General features: G+C 40.9%; 2 protein-coding genes across 2 annotated transcripts in view; both read left to right on the forward strand.

Annotated features, from left to right (window-relative positions):
- Positions 1-11,686, forward strand: part of srrm3 (serine/arginine repetitive matrix 3) — a gene marked incomplete at its 3' end in the record, with an annotated part of 41,353 nt that extends 29,667 nt beyond the window's left edge. The window contains exons 11-14 of the mRNA XM_083909935.1: positions 8,099-8,397; positions 8,488-8,739; positions 9,231-9,356; positions 11,431-11,686. Of these exons, the coding sequence (XP_083766061.1) occupies positions 8,099-8,397; positions 8,488-8,739; positions 9,231-9,356; positions 11,431-11,686 (933 nt within the window). The remainder of the gene's footprint in view (positions 1-8,098; positions 8,398-8,487; positions 8,740-9,230; positions 9,357-11,430) is intronic.
- Positions 11,687-16,163: 4,477 nt separating this feature from the next.
- Positions 16,164-21,495, forward strand: hspb1 (heat shock protein, alpha-crystallin-related, 1). The gene is made up of 3 exons (XM_083910453.1): positions 16,164-16,656; positions 20,656-20,719; positions 20,971-21,495. The coding sequence occupies exons 1-3, from the start codon at positions 16,269-16,271 to the stop codon at positions 21,125-21,127; spliced, it is 609 nt and encodes a 202-aa protein (XP_083766579.1). The 5' UTR covers positions 16,164-16,268; the 3' UTR covers positions 21,128-21,495.
- The last annotated feature ends 1,921 nt before the right edge of the window (positions 21,496-23,416 follow it).

Consider the following 23,416-nt stretch of genomic DNA (forward strand, 5'->3'; position numbering starts at 1 on the left):
GTTTCTTCTGAGCGGGCGCCTGCTGCAACATAACAATAACAACTGAAAAAGAATGAATGAATGAAAGGAAAAAACTGAAGCCAAGAATAGAAGAACAGGTATGAATACTTCAAACAGTTGCTCCTTTATATTATTTTATATTTATATTTAGATTATATTCAAGTTTACTTAAACACAATGTAGTTAAACATATAAACAAGGTGCAGTTCACCATACAAGGTGTCAGCCATTTCTGCTGAGCTGTATGGAATGTTTAACCCTTTAAGTTACTACTCAACCATTTGGTCGACCACACTTTAAGTCACTATATCTCATTGAAAAATGCATCAAGCTGAACTCACTAACACTAAATTAATGTGACTTGTTGTACTTTTGAATTATGCAAACCAGGTTTATTATGAACAGATATCTCAACCGTTTGGTAGAGGCCTGTATCTGAAATACTGTAGGGTCTAATTTAAAAAACATAAAAAATAAAGTAAATAAAATAAAATAATAAAAAAAATACAAAGAAATAACTTTTCCTTTGCTTTTTTCTTTGTGGGTACCTTAGAGGGTTAAAGTCCCTAAAGTCCCTTTTTACTGTTTCTGTTACAGAACATACAGAGCACACATTTAGACTTCATCATTTAGTCATCGGGGTGTTTATTTATAACTGGTAAAGAAAGAAAAATTTACACATTTAAATCTCAATTTGTTCTGTAATATACACCAAAAGGCAGATAAATTAAAAGAAACCAATGTTCAGCAGCACATTGCATGAAGTGTTGTCCAGGAGACCGTAATGTAGACCTGTCAGTCCTAAATGTCATTAGATTTCATTAAAAATCCCTAATGCATTACAGAATGAAAAACAATACTTGTGCAGTCACAGGAAGAAGAACCACATTTAAACGACTTCCTGTGGGCTGATGCAACAGAATGAATGAATGAATGAATGAATGAATGAATGAATGAATGAATGAATGGGCCTTTCCTTTAGTTCTGCTCTTTAAAAATCAAACAACCAGCACTGCAAACATTTCACAATACTCTTAAAGCCTTCGGTTTATAGATTACTCATGAACTGTGCCTTGTTAGTATCTGATTAGTATTTTTAATATTTAAAAGGCCTGACCTGCCCTTGGTCGTCCATACTATAGATAAAAAAGACTCTACAAAACTGCAAACATCATGTAGACACTCCCTCCAATGACTTGATGTCTACTATTTTCTAATCCTTGCATGTGTCTACGATCTGATCGCTCTCCTTCTCTCTCTCTCTCTCTTTCTCCTTTCTGTGTCATTCCTGTATCTTATTTTGACTTACGTGGTATTTACCCATGAATAAATGCCCAAATCTTTCTGTCTCGTTTTACATAAAAAGCACTCAAATGCTTTGGAACTGGACCAAGTAGGTTAACTGGGTACGTGCACTGGTTTATTTCCTGTTAATACCGTTGTCTTTCTTCTCAAGCACATGCTCTCTGCTCAGTGATAGATCCTCTTCTCCTACAGGCGACAATCCAACAGCTCCAGGGAGGCTTCTCCCATTTTTTACTTTACCATGTCGACGTGCATGTTACCCCTAGGTGGCGGTGTATCTTCTATCCCTGACGTTCTGTTTCTACTCTGTCAGTTAAGACCAATGGCAAGGGATGTCAGAAAAATAATGTTCTTTGTTCAGATGGGATTTAGTATAAAAGAAGAGCATTTTAATTGGCTCAATTTCTTTTAAAACTGTGAAGCATTTAAGACGATGCTGCCCTTAAGTAGAATTAATCTCCTCCAAAGGCTAAGAAACTGTCCTCACACTGACATCATTTCACAAGACGCTGGTTACAGTATGTGTGCTAAATCCTGGATCTAAGTGAAGTCTGGTTTTTACTGCAGCAGTTGTGTGGTTTAGTAGATATTCTGTGTAGCAGCTCTGGTTTTTCTATCATTAATCGCAGTTTGTGTACATGTTAGTTTTCCTCAAGGCCTATTTGAGACTGTCTCAAGTCCTGGATGCTTCCCAGAGAAAAGCTTAGGGAGCAGATATGCAATGTTCTTAAGCAGAGGCCTGAACAACCTTTCTGTTCAATTACACCGTAAATCACACAAGCTGATATAAGCGTTCCAGAAGGTGGAGGTGCAATATATCATCATTCAAATATATCGAAAATGACAGAATGTCAAGCTTGCTGCTTTCTTAGTGCTGCTGTTCCCATGAAAAGAGACAGAAATGAAACTGCGTGACCTGTGCAAACCCTTCTCAATTATTCACCACTGGTCAATCACAGCGCAGTTAGACTGTTGGCTTTGAGTAGTTATAGAAATAGTCAGAAACACTAACATCTAACATTAAAAAGGGATGGGGTTTCAAACTGGATTTTACAGTTATTCTCCTTGGGAAAAACTGAGGAACAACATCAGGACAAACTTGAAGGAAATAGTGGAAAGAAAAAGCCCTTCTTCTTTTCGAGTGTTGATTTTTTTTCAGTCACTGAAGTAAACACAAATAATCCTCTGCGGTGTGAACATCCCGCTCAGAGCTCAACTCTGCAGGGAAAAGGGAAGCAGCATCAAGAAAGATGGAATTAGTTTTCCAATATGTTCGGACAAAATGTGTTGTAAGTACAAATAATGTTTAAAAATTGCAGTGCATAGACTGCTTGTTAGAGCTGTTTTATGGGAAGCATCTGAGATCTGTCTCCCACTCAGTTGTTGAGACAGTCCCAACCAGGACAAGTCATCCTCTTGCTCATTAACTAACACTTGAGACATAAACACACAGACTCTGTTGGAAATAACGAGGACAACTCGCACTTTTATGAACACAAATGTTATTTTAAAGGGACCCAATCCATTTTGAACGCAAGTGCCCTCACTTCTCTTTGAGAGTTTAAACAGCAGATCTGACAAAGCTCTTTAAAATTATAGTTTGTTTTTCTAAAGTGTTGTTGTATAAGGTACTGACACATAGTTACTGCTGTGTGAATGAATGATCCTGTGCTATAAACCAGTCAAAGACAAGGACACTTGCTCTGAGTATAACAAAGGAGACAACAATAGATTGTATGCACTACTACTACACTATGCACTATTTTATGCACTACTTAATGTTATCATAACACAGCCTTTTTCAAATGAACACTGAGGTTTTAAAACTGCTTCACACCAAAGCCCATAGACAAAAATCTGTGTTTTCACCTCACATCTACTGCTGATAAACTGCTGAAACATCAGTTTCCTGTCAGGAAAGACTGTCTAATTGCAAGATAAATTAGTTAAGAAATTCTTAGCATTTCGTTAAGTGCCTAAAAATCTGTTTTTGGGAGAGTCCTTGCAAGCAGCCAGTGCGTTTACATGCATTTTCCGCTTTTAGTCGGGCTAAGACAATGATCCAATTTACTTAATGTCATGTAAACACATTAGTCTGACTAAAATTGAGTTGGTCTTAGTGGGACTAACATACCTGGATAATGCGATTCATAGCCTGATTAAGCTTAGTCAGACTGAAGACAGACTATATCTAATTTGTAGAACAGCAGCATGATCCATCCCATTGTTCGCTGTCTGTTTTTCTTCAGATTCAATATGAGTCCGTTTATAATCGGACTCTGCAAGTTGTACAATTGCCTCGTCTTAGTCAGACTAAGGCCTTAGCTGAGTTAAACTGTGCATGTATACGTACTGAGTGTCAGCGAGCTTTCATCGTCTTCTTTCCTTCGACTGGTTTTCAATTCTCGGTGCTCAGTGCAGCTCAGTCCTTGCTGACTATGTGTCAGTACCTCATACAACCACACCCCCCCCCCCCCCTCCCACACACACACACACACACACACCCCTCCTCCACCACGACTCTGTTTATCCTGATGAGTAAGACAAACATGACATCCAACAAAAAAAATCATACAGAATGCAGAATTGCTGCTGCTGCTGCTGCTGCTGCTGAAGAAGATCCAGGCCAAAATGAGATTGGGTCCCTTTCAAATGAGATTACTCTCTCAGTCGTCCATCGTAGCAGTCACTGTCCCCTCACACCTCCCTCCCCCTTGACACTCTTCTACCCTTGTCTCCTCCTCCTCTTCCTCTCCTCCCTGGTCATCTGTGTCCTGTGTGACTCGCGTCTCTCACTTCTTGTTGTCCTGACATTTTTTCTTTCATATCTGCCAGCTCTGCATGCTCCACCCACACCCTCCTCCTCCTCCTCCTCCTCCTCCTCCTCCTCCTCCTCCTCCTCCTTTCAGCTCGACATGGATGTCCACTAATATGACGATTATCTCGATTCGCTTCCCCACCCTCCATCCCCACCCTGTTTTGACACAAATATGGCTGCATTTGTTCAAGCGAAAAAGACAAATCAAATCATGTAGCTTTTAGATCCATCCTTTTCTTTCTAATTTCACTTTTGATTTTTTTTTTTTTTTTTTTTTTAATTCCATGTGGATTTTTCTTTCTTTCGTTATACTTTTTGGTTTGTTTAGTTCTCCTTTAGTCTCTGGACTCAAATATGTAGCGTTGATACTAAAAGAGGTCATTGTCTTTTTCCCATTTCGCTGCGGAGAACATTCCTTTCTCCTTTTTGTTCCTTTTTTCTTTCTTTCCTTGTTTCTGTTGATATTGCATACGTGTCACTGATTGAAATGGAAGGTAGGTAACGCTTTGCCTACGCACGTGATCTTTATGCAGATGAGAATGTGACAAGCACCCTAGCCTGAGTGACGTCAATGTTTCTCTCTCTCTCTCTTTCGCTATCATTCTATCTTTTATATCTCTTTATGTTATTTACCAATGGTCTCTAACCAAATTAATTCCACTTCATCAGTTATGATTTGACTCTTTAAAGATTGGATTACAAAGAGCTCTGGTTTTTCCTCTTTCCTCCTTTAACTTCATTCTGAAGTCCAATATCCCGCTCTATCTTCCAGGTCCACTCTTTGCTTTCGTTCTGTTTTTGTTGGTATAATGCATTTCTGTTTGTCCAGCATCTCTCTGTCTGTTGGTGAATTAGTACATCCTTCATATGATTTTCACCATATTTGATTTCCGACGACTGTTTCTCACAAAATGTCATCAGCGCCCAGTGGTTGTGTGTTTCTTCTTATATCGGCACAAAGACGTCTTCACTAGAGCAGAGGGTGGTTCTTCTCTGCCAGGATCACGAGGTGTTTCTCTGCTTTACCTTCGGTCAAAAAGTAGCACATGATAATTGACGTGGAAGAGCCAGCTGTATATGCTTTCATTTAAAAAGTCCTTTTTGGAGATTTACTCACCTGCTTGGAATGAGCAGCGTATAACTGTGGCTCATTTTCCGGTATCTCAACTCCAACTAATTCACTTCAACCAAGCATAAGCCAAATGCTTCAAACTATACATAGTTTAAATAATAACGCTGGCTTTACTCTGTTCTTCCTCACCGTCAACAAATCTCTTGCAAAGACCAAAGCCAACAATCTTCTTAGTTAGTTTCAGTTACAAAAACCACTATAGTTACTGCCTGGGCTGAGCCATTCAGGTAAAATATCTCATCTTGACATTTTTTCCCTGACATTTTTTGCAAATTGGATTCATGGGGCAGCCCCATAACCAAGCGGATGAAAGAACTTGGCTTATGACTGAAGGGTTGCCAGTTGCCAGTTGCCAGGTCAAGGGCTGGGCATTAGCCCTGAGCAATAGCTAATTGTTAATTGGACACAGTCACTCGTTGTGGCCACGATAAATAGGACGGTCGTGTCAGCGTAAAAAAAAAAAAAAAAAAATCTCAAAATCAAATTTGAAGTAAAGCTTCAGCTCAATATTTATTGTGTCGTAGATTGTAAACAAGATGGAGAAGTAGTAAATGACATGCCATCTGAATATTAACTTTGAATTGTTTTTTTATGAGTTGCATTTTCTTAAACAGGCACAGAACAATCAGATTTTTCATTATTCAATTATGGCTGCCTTTGAACGTGATTCACTAATTGCATTTTGTGTTTTAATTTAGCAAAGTATTAATTGTTACCGCTGCCATTGTACGATAATCAACACAATTACCACATAGACTCGCGGGAACTCCTCATTCATTTTGCACAGGTTTGATCATAAACCACACATTGGTTTAAACTAAATAAAATAAAATGATGACAATAATAATAATTATGACTCAAGATGAAAGTTATCCTGAGGGTGAAATCAAACATATCTACTAAATTAAATTTTAAAAGTTACATAGAAATCCATAGTGGTTGAGATATTTCATGGTTTATCCCTTTAAGGTACGCACCAAGAAATGTATTATTATTTGATTTGATTTCCTTATGATGACCATAATGACAATCAATATCTATGTATTTATTTTATTTTTATTTTATTTTTCTACAGTATTTCAGATACAGGCCTCTACCAAACGGTTGAGACGTCACATTAAGTGTTAGTGAGTTCAGCTTGATGCATTTTTCAATGAGATATAGTGACTTAAAGTGTGGTCGACCAAATGGTTGAGTAGTACCTTAAAGGGTTAAGAGCCTCACTACTTGGTCTAAGGCAAAGTTACCTCTCACATCACCTGGATGTTGTGTTGTTATTGTAGTGAATAATAACTGAAACACATGTGGTTCTCTAGTATTAATAGAACAAGGACAAATTAAAAGAGTGTGCGTTCATTGTGAAGGTGGAACAACGGCACTCGGGGCACAATGGTGTGTTTTTAAAACAACACAACTATGAATTCTGTCAAATAAAATATATTTGTTGACGTCTCATGGGCATTTTACTCGGGCAAAGAAAAGAAAACAGAACAATATTAAAACACAGGCGGAAAAGAGCATATGAAGGACATACAATACACAGAAAAGGTGGGATTGTTGGTTCTGGTTCTTTTTTGGATTTATTGACGGTGCATGGACACAGAATACTGCCAGCCTTTTCCTTTTAGCACAAATGTTTCAATTCAATCAAGTCTGTTAATAAAACTAAAATAAACCTTAGAAATCCCAAAGGATCCAATCACATTCTTATTGTTTATTTCTTAAGGTGCTTGTGTGAAATGACACCCCATGGTTGCCATAAAACATGGCTCAGTCTCAGTAATAAACCAAGTCCGAGGAACTTTCTCAGTGTCTTGTATGAAGGAGGTGAGCAGGTAAAAGGTCCTCAGGTCCTCGTCCTGTAAACTCCTCACCTGTGCTAGATTCTATGGAGAGAGAGAAAAAGGTAAACGGACTGTACCATTGACTCTCAGCAGCCAGTTGCTCTCGCGCGCGGAGGATTGACTCTCTGTGTGAGGGACTCCCTGCACATTGTGGTTTTCCTCTTTGCTTTTCAGTTCTTTTCCATTGATGTCCATGCATTGTTTCATGAGTCACTGGCAGGGAAGGGTTTTGTGTCTTTTTCTCTTGCATTTTGTGAATCTAATGATGCACTTATGTTGCCCCACTTTTCCCTTTTCTTCATACCTTACCTACTAAAGGAGGGAATACCACTTTATTGGTAAGTGGATGTTAACCAGAAGGGAGTAAATCAAGAGTAACCATTAACACACACAAAAAAAACAAAGAAAATGGGTCGCTGTTCACATCTCAGCAATTGTCTTCAGGAAAAAAAAAAATCCAGACAGAGAAATTTGAGTAGCAGAAGATTTGTTTGATTCGATTGATTCAATAATTGTGATCTTTATTTTGTTCCTTCCATTTCTGTGATGTTCTGTCAAGTTGTCTTCTCTTTCTGTTCTTTTCTTTTTGTTCTTTTTTTAATCATTACTAAAATAACTGAAGAAGTCCTCTTTTTCTTCTCCCCACACTCTGTAGCTCTGTACTCTCTGCTCTTAAACTTATTTGGGTCACAGTTTTTTCTTTTCTTTTTCTCCCTCTCTTCCTTCTCCTCTTAGTTTTTTTTTGTTTGTTTGTTTTTGCGATTATGTTTTCTTCAACTCATTATGGTTTTGCATGCCAAGTATTGCATGCGCTGCACCATAGAGGACTATCTATAAGCCATATGGAGAAAACCTAGATCTTTTTCTTTTAGATGTTTACCTTCTTTTGGCAAGTACACCGTAGCTATCAATCACCGGCCTGGAAACTCTCTAATTCTCCTTTTGTCCTTTTTCTTTTTTCTTTTCTTTTTTCCTTTGTTGCTCATCATTTCTCTACAGAAGCTCCATCTGTTGACTGCTGCCTCTGCAAGCATCCAGTCCAGTACTCTGCTGAGAGAGCACAAGCTCCACAGCGCCCCAAGCAGGAGCCAAGCAGGACCAACGTGTGCAGCAGGAGAGGCTGGGAGTGTGGACGGCAGGAACGCAGCTGTAGGGAGCTCCGTTTCCCAGACGACGGGGAGGAGAGGGAGCCAGAGAGGCCCGAACAAGAGCTCCCACTCCCCTGCTCACAGCAGTGACTCAGCCCATTCCCTGCACAACCACACTCACAGAGGGAGGAACTCCCGCCACCAGAAAAAGTGAGCTTTCATGAAACTTATTGCTCCATAGGTCGACTTTATCCAAGCTGCTGAGGTAATTATTACATATTTTCCGTCACTTAACATCAGGACAAAAGGAGGCCACTCCTCCAAGCGTCACCACCGCACCAGTCGCGGTCAGGCGCACCATCGGAGCCCGTCGGCGTCTCCGGGGCGACACTCCCACACGTCGGCCAGGAAGAAAGAGGAGTCTCGGAGCAAAGCCAACCTCCGACAACGCAGCAGCTCCTGGAGCAGCGGGCGCTCGTCCTCGCACTCGGCTTCAAGAGACAGAGGCCCCAGCAAGGCCAAGTCCCCTCACATTCGACAGAATAACTCCAGGTGACACATCACTCTCTCTTCTTCTTCTTTTGGCCTTGCGTCACCTGCCTCCATCTGGTCCTCTCCCTTGTGTCTGTAACAACACCTGTCCTCATACCAATGAACCTTCTCTGTGGTCTTCCTCTTTTCTTCCTGCCTCTTCAACATGCTTTGTCACGGCACGTGTCAAGACCATCGCAACATTGACTTTACTTTACCTCCAAACTGTTCAACCTGAGCTGTTCCTCCAATATTCCATCCATCTTCTATCGCTTTATCCTCCACATGAGGGTCGTGGGGGAAGCTGTGCCAATCTCAGCTGACATCGGCGGGGTTAATTTAGAGTGTCCCATTTACTCAATCCCCATATTGCATGTTTTTGCAACACTCCACACTCCACCCCACTCTTCTTCACCTCTCTTGTGCACTGAAACATCACTCTCACTGCTTTTTCTGTCCACTTACGCACTGATTTCCTTCTCTTCCTCCTGGTGCAAACGTTTGTTGTGCAGAGAGAGGGACAGTCCCAACCGCTCCGACACCGACAGCCGAGCTCGCCGCCGCTCACGCAGCTACTCGCCCATTCGCAAACGGAGAAGAGACTCGCCCAGCTTCATGGAGGCTCGCAGGATCACCAGGTAACATTATGTTTTCATCTAAATATAAAGCTTTTTAACGTATAACAACTCTTGTATCTTGTTCCCTCCTTTACAGATGAGTCAGTGCTCAAATATCGTGTAACTCTGTACTTTCTCATACATGTGTGAACAGACACGTCTACCTTGTCGTCTTTCACTTCAGTCTTAAAGGTCCTGATGCCAGGACAACGGGATGCTGCTGAACTGAGCTGCTGCAGGCTCGTTACCGTGGTAACAGTTGCTGTGCAGCAGGACCCCTGTAGTCTTGACTCCTGAAACGCGGCTGAACAGCGAAAGGTTCCCCTGAGTAAACCTGTGCTCCTTCTCCTCCTCCTTTTTATTTATATTCTGTCCTCTCTACTGATATTTACACCTGTTCCTAACGCTGCATCCCACTGTGGTTATAAGCACTAACCAGGTAACACAGGGATACGGAGATTAAAATGCTATCAAGGTGTATTAAAGTTCATCCACACTTGGTGTGGAACACACCTTGATGGCACTTTGCTCTCCTCACGTGGTCGACTGTTGATTTCTTTCTGGGTGTCGTTGGCCTCCACTGAGAAGAAAAGGGTCTTTCGGGTGCTAACCGCTTATTTACCTTTCAGGAAGCACTTGTTGAGTGGCGGCTAAAGCTTAAACTAACAATATACTTTTCTATGCTCTGTGCTCTGTGTGCGTGTGCGTGTGCGTGTGCGTGTGCGTGTGCGTGTGCGTGTGTGTGTGTGTGTAAAGTGATGACATTTTGCCTGTTCCTCACATCTTTAAAGGGCTTTTCCAGGGGTTAAGACCTAGTTTTAGTGTTAGAGTTACATTTGGGTTAGGGTAAGGGAATGCATTATATATATATAAGGGTCCTCACTTTGAATAATAATACATTTTTCTTTCAAGGATTGCAGCTCAAAGTGCTTCACAATAAAAGGAAAATAACAATTAAAAAGACAAGAGATACAAATACAACAATAAAACACAGCACAGGGTGAAATGAAAAGGAAAAGTCTTAAGTTGAAAAGTAAAGTGTTGAAGGTTGGAGTAAAAAGTAAGTCTTCTTTTAAAAATGCTGCGCAAACATCCTAACCAAGGTTACCGTATAATAGTTTTGACATTTGTTTGAATTATTTAGTTTTAGTTTTTATTCGTTTTGTTTTTTTTTATAATGGAGTTTTTACCAGGTGCAAGATTCAAAAACGTCATAATAAGTATTGTGTCATAATAACCCTTAGTGCTCACACAGCCTTTGGTAACCCTTGGTAAATTGCTGTGATAATAATACACAACTACGACAAAAACTAAGAACATTTTGGGTACAATTTTAGTTAGTTGTCATTTTCTTGGTCAACTGTAGTTTTTATTTTATTTTTTTATTTATTTAAATTTTAGTTTTCGTTAGCTTTCATTAAAGGTGCCATATGTAAGAATGTGGCCCAAAACGGTTACTACATTAAAATTCAAAATACCGAGGTCTTTTAGGTTTCGTTTCTGACGTAACTGGCAACCCGTGGTTGCTCGGCAGCTGAGACTCTACTGACTGCAATGATTGGTAGACGGCAGTAGGTGGCGCCACATGCCAAAACATGATTTAAAAACAATAACTTGATTTGCAGTCTGCAAAATATTTTTTTAATGCAAATATTTTGTCTGTACTGTTGTTGTTGGTGAGTTCAGTTTGTTATATGAACATTATTCCTGAGTCTCTGTGACATATTAGGAGGATTTTATGGCCAGTTGCTTTAGATTTATTACATAATGCACCTTTAACTATAATAACCATAATCACAATTCCTCTGGTTTACAATTACAGAAAACACTTTGTATAAGGAACCAAGCTGCACAAATAGCTGTACGTGTATGTATGTATGTGTGTGTGCCACTGCCTTTCAGATCCTGCACTGATCTCTCACCTCAGTAACCTTCTCTGCACTGAGCAAACAAATGTAGTCTTAATGCATCACGTGTTATACATTAACTATCATTTAACATACGTTTCAGATCACACTGACACTAACTCCTCAAACTTGTCGCCTTAGTCTGACATAAGTGTCTTGACCTCTCACATTTATCCCCCCCTCCCCAGTGCTCGAAAGCGGCCGATCCCGTACTACCGGCCCAGTCCGTCCTCGTCCAGCTCCGACAGCAGCCCGTCGCGGTCCAGCCGCAGTCGCAGTCGCAGCTACAGCAGCTACAGCCGCAGCCGGAGCCACAGCCACAACCGCAGCCAGAGCAGGAGCCGCAGCTGGAGCCGCAGCCGGAGCTGGAGCCGCAGCAGGAGCCACTCACGCAGTCACCACAGCTACTACAGCCGCAGCAGCTACGACAGCCCCGGCTTCTGAACACTCTGCAGGAGGGAGAACAAAAGCAAACAGATAAGCAGCTCTCGTTTAACTGACTGTACTCCACACCAGTCCTTGACCTGCGACTATAATCCCTCTTTTACACAGAGCCTGGATCAAAGAGGAGAAGCATATTTAACAGAGCACATTACTATAAATTAGGTGTCACTGTTCATATGGTCACACACTGTGTATTATTGGTTATCATACATTGATTTGGTGGAGCCCAAAGAACAAATATTGCTGTTTGTTAGCACTTCCTTTCTCTTCTGCCACAAAACAACCAAAATGAATTCTTTAAAAAAAACTACACACTTTATCAATATACAGTATATATACATCTATATCCTAAAACTAGGAGCTGAGTAGAATACATAAAGATGGCTTACTGTACTTTTTCCCCCCCTCATCATGTACTCATCTCCCCAAAGACTTTCATTTCACCGAAGCACACAGATCAACAGTGGTGAGAACAAAAGAAAAGAGCGAATGAATTGGAAGCAACACAAAAAAAAGCAAAAGGAAAAAGAAAAAAAAGGGTCTTTTTTTAATGATGAAAATTGTACTGTATAGGTTTGTCTGTATAGATATAAGTTCCGGCTTTGTAAACTATGCACTGTATATTCCATATAGTTTTGAGGAGGTTTGTTTTTCGCATGATGCATCAGCAGAGTCTTGCTGCTCGTAGGAGAGAAACTCTGGAAATGGAAGTGTGCGTGTGCGCTCACAGTCCTGCAAACGAAAAACTTGTATTATGTACTTTTACTCTTTTCCCTATTTAAATTATTATGTTTATTCTGATAATCCTGTGTGTGTGTGAGTGTGCGCGCGAGTGTGTGTATGTATGCGTGTGTGTCGCCTGTAGCTCAGGCTGCTGTACGGTTCTGTACAGGAAAAACTGTCTGCAAAAATTCTCCATGCACTCATGTTGAATTGACCATGGCTATTTATGACTCTATTGTATTTATTTATGTATTTATTTTATTTATTTATTTATTTATTGGGCTATTTATGAATTATTTAATGTGTTTCTTACTTTTGTTGTACAGCAGTCAGGATGTGCTTTGACGATGAGGATCGTTGCAGGTGTTTTATGGAGTCGGAGTCTGTCTCTCATTCACTTTAGCAAACAGCAGCAGCAGCACTGTGTAGATTTGCTGCATCATGTTTACGATGCTCTGATTTCTTCATCTGCACTAACTCCCACCACAACTACTGTAATGTTTTATTTTAATGCAAACATCTTCCTCTAATTAGAAGCGAGGTATCGGTCTGAAGTAGAACTAAAATATCTCACATCGTGTGTGTAGAGGACGGTCCATGATTCCTCTCTACTGTGTGTTTCACTACCACTACACACTCTAACCCCTTTTAAAATGGGTCACACTGTGTTTCCCTTGGTTACCAGCTTGATAAAGTAGGATATATATATATACACACACACATATATATATATAGCCATGTTGTGACCAAATGTTTAGGGAAGCTAGGACTTTTTTTTCAAGGAACAAGAAGGTATCTGTTTTATTTGTGTTTCTACCTGCGTCCAAAGACCAGATAAACACTACAACGATAGAAAACATGGGAAACTTAAATCCTGCTGCTGCTAACCCTGCTGCAGAAAAAAAAAAAAAAAACGAGCAATTGTAACAAAGTGAAACATGAAATGCTTAATCGGAGCATAATCGGGCGTTTTTAATGCTGCAAGCTCCGCGCAAAATGTTCCAGAACGTTCAGAAAGTGAATGTTGACACTGGTCCCTGTTGTCAGATGTACTGTGTTCCTGCAAAAATGTTCTTAAATATGGGGTAAAGTCCCTGTGGTCAGAAATGCTGCTCATGTAACAGCGACTCTATAGCGCCCCCTCACTGTCTCCAGCTTCAGTGGTACGTTAAACAATCAGGGATCACCCTCAGTCTTCCTTAACATTCGCCCAGTCTCACGCAGTGTTTTATTCCTGGTGTGACTCAGTACAAGTGTAATGCTCATGTTCATTTATTTATTCCGAGTATAACTTTATCCCTTTGGTTCTACACGTCTTTCTTTGTAATGTTCAAGTTACTCGACCTGACAATAAACACAAACACATGGGGAAACAACAGACACCACTGATGTCTTCTTTTCTTCATTTAAACATTTAACTTTATGAAAACATATATGTGAATCAGACCACCAATTCATCCATCATGTTGTAAGAGTTTCTGGGAAGTCATAAAGACGTTCTAAATTTACCCCCTGACCCATGAGCGGACAAATCATCTTTTAGCCTCCATGACACAAACACTGTGTAAGGACTGTGTGTTGGTTGAAATCACTCAGTCATTGGAGTAAAAGAGGAAACCTCTTCATACAGTAGAACAGAGACCCCTTCTGGTGCCTGCGTTTTATGTCAGGATGGAATTATATCAAGTCTACTTAGCAGTTTAAAGTGCATGTTGACTGTTTGGGTTAAGGAACAAGCCTCCAACTCTTCTTCCTGAGTAATATTCACCTTTAGATTAGTTATCTACAACCAAATTACAGGTTTTATATCACTATTTTCTTAGTCGTTCAGAGGCAGAAGTTCTAAAATGTGTGAATCCCATACATGGTTTAAGGTTCTTCCAATTAGATAATTTGTCCTTGTTATAAAGATCCGACACCTTGACTACACCTTTTGTCAGACCACGTTCTGCAGGCTCTGTCCTGCCTGAAAAAGTCCATCCATCCATTTTCTACCGGGTTCCAGGGCTGCTGATGCCAATCCCAGCTGACATAGGGTGAAAGGTGAAGAAATGAGCAACCATTCACTCACAGTCAAACTGAGTCGAGCCGATTAGTGCGAGAACTGTGAGATGGAAAAGCCCCATACGATTTAAGCCCATAGCTACATGAACTTGGCTTGTGACCAAAGGGTTACCGGTGGTTTGATTCCCTGCCAGGTCAACGGCTGAAAGAAATAAAAAAAACTATCCTGTTGAAGGCCTTTTGTTCATCCAATGATAGGATTGCATTCCCCTAAAATATTATATTGAAAATCCCTCTTCCATTATGAAAGCAATGAATAAAGTGAATAACTTTGGGTAAATGTAATAAGAGCCAGATTGAGTAGAAGTAGCTTTCCTGGTTTCACAAGCAATGTCATTATTGCAATGTTTAGTGAGGGAGGAAGAGAACCCTTTCAAAGTAAACTCCAATTTAGCTTTTTAAAATGTCATGTAATTCAATTGGTGAACCTAATGGGTCCATTAGAGGATTTCCCTCCCTTTAAGTCGCGGGTTTCAAACTGCTGACCAGCAGATCATGTCATTCTGTATTAAAGAAAGCACTTTTAATTGGAAATTCTGTGAAATATCATCATTAATATCAAAGATGTTTTCCCCCAGATGGAGAACACATCTGTGAGCTGTCCGTGTCACTTCCTGTTCCCTTCCTGTCGTTGCAACCTTAATAAGTGTCACCTGTGGTCAATTAACCCCGCCCACCTGCATATTATGCACCTCTGTGGTTCAATTCTTCTGTGTTTGGACTCTGTTTTTCCTGCCCTCTGAAGTATCTGGGAATACATTCGAATTATCCTTTGTCCAAGACGTTAAGGAACATTTGCGCTCTGTAAGGGACGATGGATTAACTTGAGATAGAACTACTTTAAACACACTTTAAGAAGAAGAAGAAGTCATTTTAATGTATTATTTCTGTCATAATCTATACCTAGAATCTCTTATCGAGTTATATTTTACCCTACATGGAATTAGTTTATTGTATTGTGTTTGTTAGTGATGGTGTTTATAATCCAGCCGTGATGCAGAGTCACAAATTAGTGGCTGCAAACGGTGTCTGTCGCTCAGGGCACACAGAGGAACTGCCTTATTTGGTAAACCTGTGTCTCTTGGGCAAGTACAGTGTTTTCAACACCACGTAAGTCACAAAACAACGTGTGAAGTTACGGACAGAGGCGGGAGATCAACAACTTCTCAATACTTTAGTTACAGGGAGTTTTCAAATGGGAAAAGGGAACAATCTGTGAATTTGGGCACCTGAACATCAAAGTCACATGTATGTCGACCAATGTGTCTTCATGGTCGTTACCATGTCCCAAGCTGTCATTCAACAGTTGAACTAATATGTGGCTGGTAAATAAATCTGTCACGTCATCGCCTATTATTGGACACTGATCAGGGCCATGTCAGAAATAGCATGTTCAGTCTGAGTCTGAAGACTTTCCGACAGCCTCCCAGATTGTTCGAGCAGTTTCATATGTCCAGAGAGAGGAGTGTGTGTGAGAGGGCAGGTTTAACCGTACGCTGGGCAGCTGTTACAGAGGGAGGGAGTGGAGGGGGGAGGCCTTCCTGTTAGATTCCATTCATGTGCTTCGCCTGCCACAAATAGACATTCGAGTAGCTTCTATCATGGTGTTGGGGGCTGAGAGATGTGAGGGCTCCAGTCAGAGGGGAGGTCTCAACTCTGATGACAGGGTGGTGGCTTCAGTGTGTGTATAAAAGCTCAGCTGAGAGGCAGACCCTTCACTGGAGAAAGACTTTCAAACAGGCCAAAGTCAGCAGCTCTTTATCACAACAACAAGCCTAAAATAAACACAGCAGCCATGGCTGAGAGACGGATTCCGTTCACAATGCTCCGCACCCCAAGCTGGGACCCTTTCCGAGACTGGCACCACAGCCGCATATTCGACCAGGCCTTCGGCATGCCGGCCGTGCCGGAGGACTTTGCCGCATTCCAGGCCACCCACTGGCCGGGGTACATGCGGCCCCCCGTCCTGGCCCCAGACATGGGCGCCATGATGCCCCACAGCCCCATGATGTATCCTGGCGCCATGATGGCCCATCAGGCGCGTGCCCTTTCCCGCCAGGTGAGCAGCGGCATGTCGGAGATCCAGCAGACCCAAGACAGCTGGAAGGTGTCGCTGGACGTCAATCAATTCTCACCTGAGGAGCTGGTGGTGAAGACCAAGGACGGTGTGGTGGAAATCACTGGTGAGTGTTTCCCTCATACAGTATGTTTGCACGTACACTTAATTTGACTATAATCCTTGTCCCAGTATAGATGGGAATCAAGCTAGTACCCCATCTGCTACACTCTTAGAAATAAGGGTCCAAAAGGGTTCTTCTACAAGGGCTGAGGTTCTACCTGGAACCATTTGCTTCTGAAAAACCCTTTTTTCAAATAAAGGGTTTTTCAAGGGTTCTTAAAACCCCTTTCCTGAATAAAGGGTTCTTGGTGGAACCCTCCAAAAGGGTTCCAGGTGGAACCTTTAGGTAGGTTCTACCTAAAGAACCTTATATGGTTCGACTTAGCACTTTTATTTCTAAGGATTTATTGTGAGTCTTCCACCCATCCATTAATTAAAGATATTCAGTTGTTTAAACCTTTAACACCTAAGCCTCAAAATCCTTAGACTTTATGCTTAATTCAACCACACCAAGTGCTTTTGCCCATTTTTCCAGAATAACATTCAATATCTGCCATTTACTGCGTGTTAAAACACTGTTTTAACAATTTAAAATGGAGTCTTTGGCACTCAATGTGTGCAAAAACGGGCCAAAAAATGGAAACGTATGCACAGGTGTTCTTCCCACTCTTGACAAAGACGCTGAATCGTCGGCTCCCTGAAAGAGAGCAATTGAAATTACCTATATGACCACATTTCGGCTTTGACGTGCATCTTCTCAGCTTCTCAATTTTCCCGATAGCACAAACCGTCGTGTAATTCACCGCGTTTTTGTCGCCGTTTTCATCTTCTGTTATTTCCGTGTTTAAGTTGATATGTGGGACATGCTCATAGCACCCGCACCTCCCTGAGTCTGACTCAGGGAGGAACCAATCGCATTATCTGAGTGAATTCTGATTTAGTACAGAATGTGATGCTAACTTCATGCTAATAAGGGGGACCTCAGTGCTGTTTTTTTATGCTCTAGAACTGTGTTCCACCCACCGATAACGCAACAAGTGGCACAAAGCGTTTTTAATTTGCACTGCAGTGCCCACTTTAAATGTTTTGCATGTTAAATTAAATGAAATATCCAAGGTGATGAAGGTATAACATGTATGTATAGGGCACTTCTAGGGTGAACTGTACTGTGTTTTTACCAAGTCAAAGGAAAACGGCGGAGTTGCACAACATCCTTTAAATGATTATGTGGGATCCAGTTCAATGGAGGGCGGGAGGCGTTTGGATGCATGCCTCGGAGTCTGTGCAAAACAATTCAATGTGTGGGAGTGGACTCTTACAGCAGCTCCCAGCAAAAAAAAAACAACAACCCTGGTTTCGCTTCTCGACATGAAATGTATTTTGTTTTTTTCGTTGTTGTCGGTGGTTGCGAGGCATAGCTAAAGCTGCACAACCTGGAGGTGTGGACGAGCTGGTGTAATGACTCAGCTCTCACAAACCTCAAGCTCCCTTCTCTCTGAGTCACTTTCGGCCTCCGTGCCCTCGCTCTCCCCCGTGTGTGTCTGCTGCTTTAAAAGGATTGCTGGATCAGGTCCAGGCGCACGGTTCAGGGACAGACTGTGACAGACTATCTCACCGGTGAGAGGCCGGACACAAAGGGACAGCAGAGATAAACAAAGCCCGCCGTTCAGTCCAAGTGGAATTTGTCAGCTCATGTCTTTTATGTGGCACTGGTCACGGGTTATGAAGTACATTCCTTATGTGTGATGTGACCAGATCAGTTAAAGAGTATAATTAAAATGCACACTGTCTAATTTCTGCCACTAGGGGTCTCTCAAGCAAAACAATATTAACGTTTGATGTCAGAAATCGGTGTATAGGATCAATATTTCCTTCTTTACTCTGATGTTTCATAGCGGATTTGTCTCAAAAGTTATGAAAATGACAGGTAAAGAGAACGTTATGTTATAAAAAAAATTGTAGTGGGAATAATACACAACTCCTTATATGGACATCCTGGGGGGGGGGGGGGCGGTGTTTATAGGTCACATATTCAGGCTTTAAAAAAAATGTTATCGTCTACAGAAGTTAAGATTCATTTTATATTGAATTTTTAGTATATACAAATAGACTTTGTTTTTTGTTCGTTAAAGTAGAAATATGGCTCTTAATCTATTTAAAGTTTTAGGCATTTAGATATTTCAATGCAGAGATGTTGCATATTGTGTCTTTAATCGTTATCTTTTCTACTAATATCCTACTGTATTTTTTTTTATTATTCTGCAATTTGCACCATTTCACTCATACGTTTAGCTGGGTGCTGTGGTTGCATTACTCCACATATGCACAGTGGCTCAACTTTTTGGTGAATAGTACAATAATATCACATAAAAATTCTTCTTCTACTTCTATATTCTTCTATATTTCACACTGTACAACAGCTGCCATCCGGGGGTTCCCACACGTTGGTTGACATCAAATTCAAGGACTTTTCAACCGACTTTCCAGGACCAACTCCTTCAAATTCAGGGACAGAATGTTCCCCGACGCAGCTTAAGATGGGAGGGCAATTTGTAAGAGCGGCTCCGCCCATGGCGTCCACTTTTATTGATTTGCAGCACGCTCTGCATCCGGCCAAGTGATTGTCCTTGGGATCTTGCACGAGCCAGAATTTTCTTTGATGACTCAGAGATCTTCTTGGAATTTGCATTTCCCAGGCATCACGTCATTTCGCTCTTTTTTGCTTGGCTTTGCTCGCTCATTGTCCTGCATGGAATCTCACGTCAACAGCAGATGGAGACAGTGGACAGTGTCCACAACACCGCTAGTAATTACAACATTTGGTCTACGTTGATCTAGGTGGCGTCATAACAAACAAGGGCATGGGAGACATTTCCCTGAATATCAACTTAACTTCTTGCACAAAATTCAAGCACTGTAGATGCAGGAGAAGACCGAGCCGTATGACCATATTTTTTAACCTTCAGGAGATGCACTTGAAGTTTAGAGCGTCACAGGCCACCAATGATTGGTTGAATTTCATGGTAACACGTCTCCAGAAGTTACCAAACATAGTTATTTTCCTGGTAAAGGGTTAAAGTAGCTTTCTCTGCCATTATCATGCTATAAACTCACTATTTTTCGGCCTGGTAACTAGTTTCTTGGACACCCAGGGAGTGAAACTGGTATTAGAGCACAAAATATAGATATTTGCACTGGCGGATTGATGATTGTATTGCACGAGGAAGGACAACGATATGTCACCAAATCAATAGTTTTGACCCATCCCTAGATATGATGAGTGAGAAAGTAGAACTTTAATTTCTCGTAGACTACTATTGATTTTTGCAACCAGCAAATTCGATAGTTGACTTCTGACACCAAGGACCCATCGTGTTGAAAATGTGCCGGACTCTCACTCACAGTCCTGTGGAAAAGACTACACTCCCCACGAGGAGAGAACCTTTACCAAGCTGTTGTCGTAACAAATGTATTTCTGTAGAGCCAGACACGCGCAGGGCAATTTTTCCGGCATTACAGTCGAGCAATCTGAGCCCTTGAATGACTGATGGGACGTGATTAAGACTGCCGGGATCTTCAGTGGCTGTGCAAGATAAAAATACCACCACAAAAAGAAGCCTCTACCCACTGTCACCACACCAGCCTGTGAGCTAAAATTAAAACAGCTCCTGTCTCCGGCTAAATATAATGTGGTGATTGTACTGGACTATTTATTGGGGGCAAAAATCTAAAAATATCCAGATTTCAAATGTTAAAATCTTCTTTCATCCACACGCTACCAGCTGCTCGGTTCACTTATGCCTGGAAAATATGCATCATACAATTCACACATTTGTTTCTTATCAAAAATGTAAATGCGTTTTTAAGTCTCACTCAGCAATAACACCACGATTGCTCATTATTTTTGGCAGCATAATTGTCACAGGAAATGTCGGTCCGTGCCAAGAAAAAAGCAAAAAAACATTTTTTTTTATTAATTAGACCCTACAGTATTTCAGATAAAAGCCTCTACCAAATGGTTGAGTAGTACCTTAAAAAAAAGTGTTGCTTTGTGTGTCCTCAGGCAAGCACGAGGAGAGGAAGGACGAGCATGGCTTTGTGTCCAGAAGCTTCACCAGGAAATACACGTAAGTAGTATTATAATTATGATTACTAATTATGACCTTTTTTTGCATTCATATTCTCTGCTGTTCAATTTCGTAAACGGCTCACCTTGAAAAACAGATCGGCCTGGTCTGTAGATGGATGAATGAGTTTGTAGCCTCAGTGCTCTGCTGCCATCCAGGGGCCACACGACGATCATTCCTCATCAGAGGCCTCACACTGTGCATTTTCCAACATTTACTCTGTATCCTAACTTTCCTATCCTCTCTTCCAGTCTCCCGTCCTCGGCTAACGTGGAGCACGTGGCCTCCTCTCTGTCTCCTGAGGGCGTGCTCACTGTCGAGGCTCCTTTGATCAAACCAGCCATCGAGTCGTCAGAGGTTACGATACCCGTCACCGTGGACAACAAGGGCGGTGTGGTGAAGAAGTAAGGAGGAAACAATCGCAGTGCCTCACACATGGGTGGAAACGAAAGAGCGAGGGATTACCCCTCGTCTCCCCCTCTGTCTGAGGTGACGAGTTAAACCCAGATGAGTGCACGGTGTAAACCACATCTGCGTCAGTGTTGAATGAAGGAAATCTTTGCACATTTTGAGCTTTGCCTCCTTTCTCTCCACCACACCTTCCTCACATCACCTCCTTTACAAACTCAAGACAAGAGCAAAATGGACAGTGATGGCAGGGATCGTACCATCACGTGTTTTCTATGTACAGTAACTGTTAGTGATCCCACTGGGCCTCTCCCCCCACAACTGGAAATAGACTGGTTCCATCTACCAAATAAAGAACAATAAACACACTGAGTCTCTTTTTATTCTTTATTATTCTTTATGTGGTTATTTATTCTTGCTGCAAATCTTCGTATTTTATTCTGGTGACATGACCTCAAGTGACAAGTTGTTAAAGGTCCAATGAATAAGAATTAGTGATATGTATGAGAGGTGATGATGACGTCCTCATATGTCATATCCATTAAACCGCACGATGACATCATTTAAAATTAATAAAAACACACAAACCAAATAAATGATTATCAAGTCAGCAATTCATTCATTGATGAATTATTTGTGCATTTTTTGATGATGATGATGATGATGATGATGATGATGTCCTTTCCTTTTTACTGAGGTCATTTAAAGGTCATTTAAAACGGTTGATCCAGGACTGCAGTGAGAACACGACAGATGAAGCAGAAGACCAAAAGGTGTGTGTGTGATTTATACTGGGCTTAAAATAAAGCTGTTTTATTACTTTTATATCTATTTATTTTCTTTTTTTGAATGATTTATTTGTGGAGGGTAGCCAGGGCCGGCCCAAGCCTTTACAGGGCCTGAAGCAGAATTTGATTTTGGGCCCCCCTACTTTGGAGTATACGGTTGTGTGCTTGACTATTGTATTATTTACTGCATTAGTCACTTTTTATTTATTTATATATTTATATATTTATTACCTCAGTGGGTAGTAAAATCACATTAATAAGTATTAATTTGCCACCAGTTCAATCACATTGGTTTTTAAAACTTGGAGTGAGCAATATTCACCAAAATAAAAAAAAAGAACTTAAATAATAATAAAAAATAATAAAAATACAAATAAATTAAATACACTTTTTAGATATCTAGATTTCTTTAGTATGTTAAAATGTTGTTGTTTTCTCGACACACTATTATCTGTATATTTTAGACCAGTATTTAAAACAGTGGTGCTTTTACTTGAGTAGAACATTACAGTACTCGTTCCACCTCTGCAAAGAACTTCATGCAACGTTAATTACAGGTCAACTTAGCCCAGACTTTATTTCTGTATAATCATAATATGTGAAATACTATAATTGTTAGTTCCAGATACCTGTGACTAAATGTTTTAGTGATCTGTAAGTGTGTAACCCCATGTGGAAATGGTAATGGTAATAACATTTTCAGGTATGTTATTCATTCAACATTGGAGTATTATTTTACTTGTCCAACCCACTGCTCTGTATGTGGTCCCTGACTTACAATAGTTTGACCCCCCCCCCCCTGCTGCACGACATAGTTGGTGCATGCTGCTGTCCGCAACTCTCTGTTTGAAGCTACCACAGTGCCTCCTTGTGGCCGAGCAGCATGGGAACTAGAAGCAGGAGTGAGCTCCAGAAATGAGGTCAGAAGTGTCCAGAACTGTTTGGAACACTTACAACAACCACTTTATGTTACTGGGTAAACACAGAGCCAGGAAGGAGCTGAAGTAAGTAAAATCTGTAGTTTAAAGTAGAGTTAAATGTATTTCATCTCACAGAGAATACTGATTTCATCCAGTGTGTTGTGTTTATGTTGTGTTTGCTTCTTCAGACTTCAAATGGAACCAGAGAAAGTCAAAGATGCACATAAGACAATGGAGATGGCTCCTAGTAATAAAGAAAAGAAGGTAAGTCAAGGAAATATGGTAGTTTTCTTTCTATATTTATTTATTTTTATTTATTATTTAACAGCGTTTTTCTGCTCCAACACACCTGATTCAAATGATCAGCTCGTTAACCAAGCTCTGCAGAAACCTGATAACGAGCTGATCATTGAAATCAGGTGTGTTGGAGCAGGAAACATTTAGAACATGATTTAAATAAACACAAGTGACTGTTTTACACAACTCAGATAAAGCCTTACAGTTGTAGTAGTAGTAATATAGAAACCTTACCTATATAAGCCAGTGGTTCCCAAACTGTGGGGTGCACCACCTAAGGAGTG

The sequence above is a fragment of the Microchirus variegatus genome (genome assembly GCF_963457635.1).
Source record: "Microchirus variegatus genome assembly, chromosome: 2".
Classification (NCBI taxonomy): domain Eukaryota; kingdom Metazoa; phylum Chordata; class Actinopteri; order Pleuronectiformes; family Soleidae; genus Microchirus; species Microchirus variegatus.

Bases quoted from the DNA above. Each gene is read 5' to 3' on its own strand.
- hspb1 (XM_083910453.1), top strand. From the start codon at position 16,269: ATGGCTGAGAGACGGATTCCGTTCACAATGCTCCGCACCCCAAGCTGG. The intron at 16,657-20,655 runs GTGAGTGTTTCC...GTGTGTCCTCAG, and splicing joins CGGTGTGGTGGAAATCACTG to GCAAGCACGAGGAGAGGAAG. The intron at 20,720-20,970 runs GTAAGTAGTATT...CCTCTCTTCCAG, and splicing joins AGCTTCACCAGGAAATACAC to TCTCCCGTCCTCGGCTAACG.